This window comes from Dermacentor variabilis, chromosome 5, assembly GCF_050947875.1.
Source record: "Dermacentor variabilis isolate Ectoservices chromosome 5, ASM5094787v1, whole genome shotgun sequence".
Taxonomy (NCBI): domain Eukaryota; kingdom Metazoa; phylum Arthropoda; class Arachnida; order Ixodida; family Ixodidae; genus Dermacentor; species Dermacentor variabilis.
This window is the reverse complement of record NC_134572.1, coordinates 140,118,192-140,119,484: the sequence shown is the minus strand read 5'-3', so window position 1 is coordinate 140,119,484 and position 1,293 is coordinate 140,118,192. Positions and strand designations below refer to the sequence as shown.

General features: G+C 48.2%; 1 protein-coding gene across 1 annotated transcript; it reads left to right on the top strand.

The window, feature by feature from the left end:
- The first annotated feature begins 360 nt into the window (after nucleotides 1-360).
- Nucleotides 361-768, top strand: LOC142581979 (uncharacterized). The gene has a single exon (XM_075691417.1). The coding sequence runs from the start codon at nucleotides 376-378 to the stop codon at nucleotides 715-717; it is 342 nt and encodes a 113-aa protein (XP_075547532.1). The 5' UTR covers nucleotides 361-375; the 3' UTR covers nucleotides 718-768.
- The last annotated feature ends 525 nt before the right edge of the window (nucleotides 769-1,293 follow it).

Here is a 1,293-nt window from a genome sequence, read left to right as displayed (position 1 = left end):
TTCGCTGATGACGGTCGCGTTTTATACGAGAACGTCCAAAAGGAAATTTAAACTACCCCACAATGTTACGTTCAGTAGGCAGAGCGTTGTCGGCGCAACCCGCTCCGCGTAGAACTTCGCAGTGCAAATCATTGAAGGAGCGGAAGCACCGCGAACGGGATGTTTGATTGTCAATAACTACGCTTCTGCTGAACGCATCGAATAACTTTTTTGCGGCAGAACATTTCGGAAATAGTCCAATTTAATTTCAAATGCATCTCTCGACTTCGACAAAGAGTGGTTCAGGGTCTCGTTACGCACGTTTGAGACAAGCTGCATGTTTCCCTTCCCGTAACGTGACATTCTTTCCCGCAGCTCGCACTCGCTGTTCTGTGCATGGCAGTTGCCGTCTCCTATGCTGGCTACGGCTATGGCCTCGGACACTACGGTGGCTATGGTGGCTACGGCGGATATGGCGGCTATGGTGGTTATGGTGGCTACGGAGGATATGGTGGATACGGACACGGTGGTTACGGCGGTTACGGCGGTTACGGCCGTGGCTACGGAGGCTATGGCGGTTACGGAGGTTACGGCCACGGATACGGCGGCCACGGCCACGGGCACGGAGGCTATGGTCATGGATACGGATTCAAAAAGATAATCTACGGCCATGGATACGGCCACGGCGGTTACGGCCATGGAGGATATGGAGGCTATGGTCACGGTTACCACGGCTGAGAGTCAATTGCTTTCATTGTGAGTGCTCCGTCTTAATAAAAAATGTCTGCCCTTTCCCTTCAAAAAGACTTTTCTTTCGATTGAATCACTGTTTCTCTTCTTTTTTTTACGTCATTTCTTTTCAGTTTTTTTTTCTAGGGGTTGCGGGAGAAAAGGTGCGGAAGATTCAAAGCGTAGTAGCAGCAACACCGCTATACATAATAAAGGCAAACTCTGACACCATGCAAGAAGAGCGCTAGTGCAATGGCATCGTTGCGCCTTTAGAAAAATACTAGAACGAAGTAGCTCTTGTCAAACTCTCGAAAAGGAAGATGGCAGCCATAACAGGCAACCGTGTACAACGACAACGATGCACACTTAGACGGGCAATAGCATCTGCTATTAGCTACTGTGTTAAAGGTAATGTTATTTTTTGTGTTAAGGTAGCGGTGTAGCAAGGACGACTTAAATGGGAAAATTACTCAAGAATAGTCCCACTACACAGGTGACAAAGTCAGTTCGTACGAAATTATTGAACTCAACGCCAGACGGCTTCATTTTCTTTCAATGACGCGCTCTTGCTACCATTGCTCTGGG

What these genes read in the sequence shown, in the direction of transcription:
- LOC142581979 (XM_075691417.1), top strand. Translation starts at nt 376, where the DNA reads ATGGCAGTTGCCGTCTCCTATGCTGGCTACGGCTATGGCCTCGGACAC.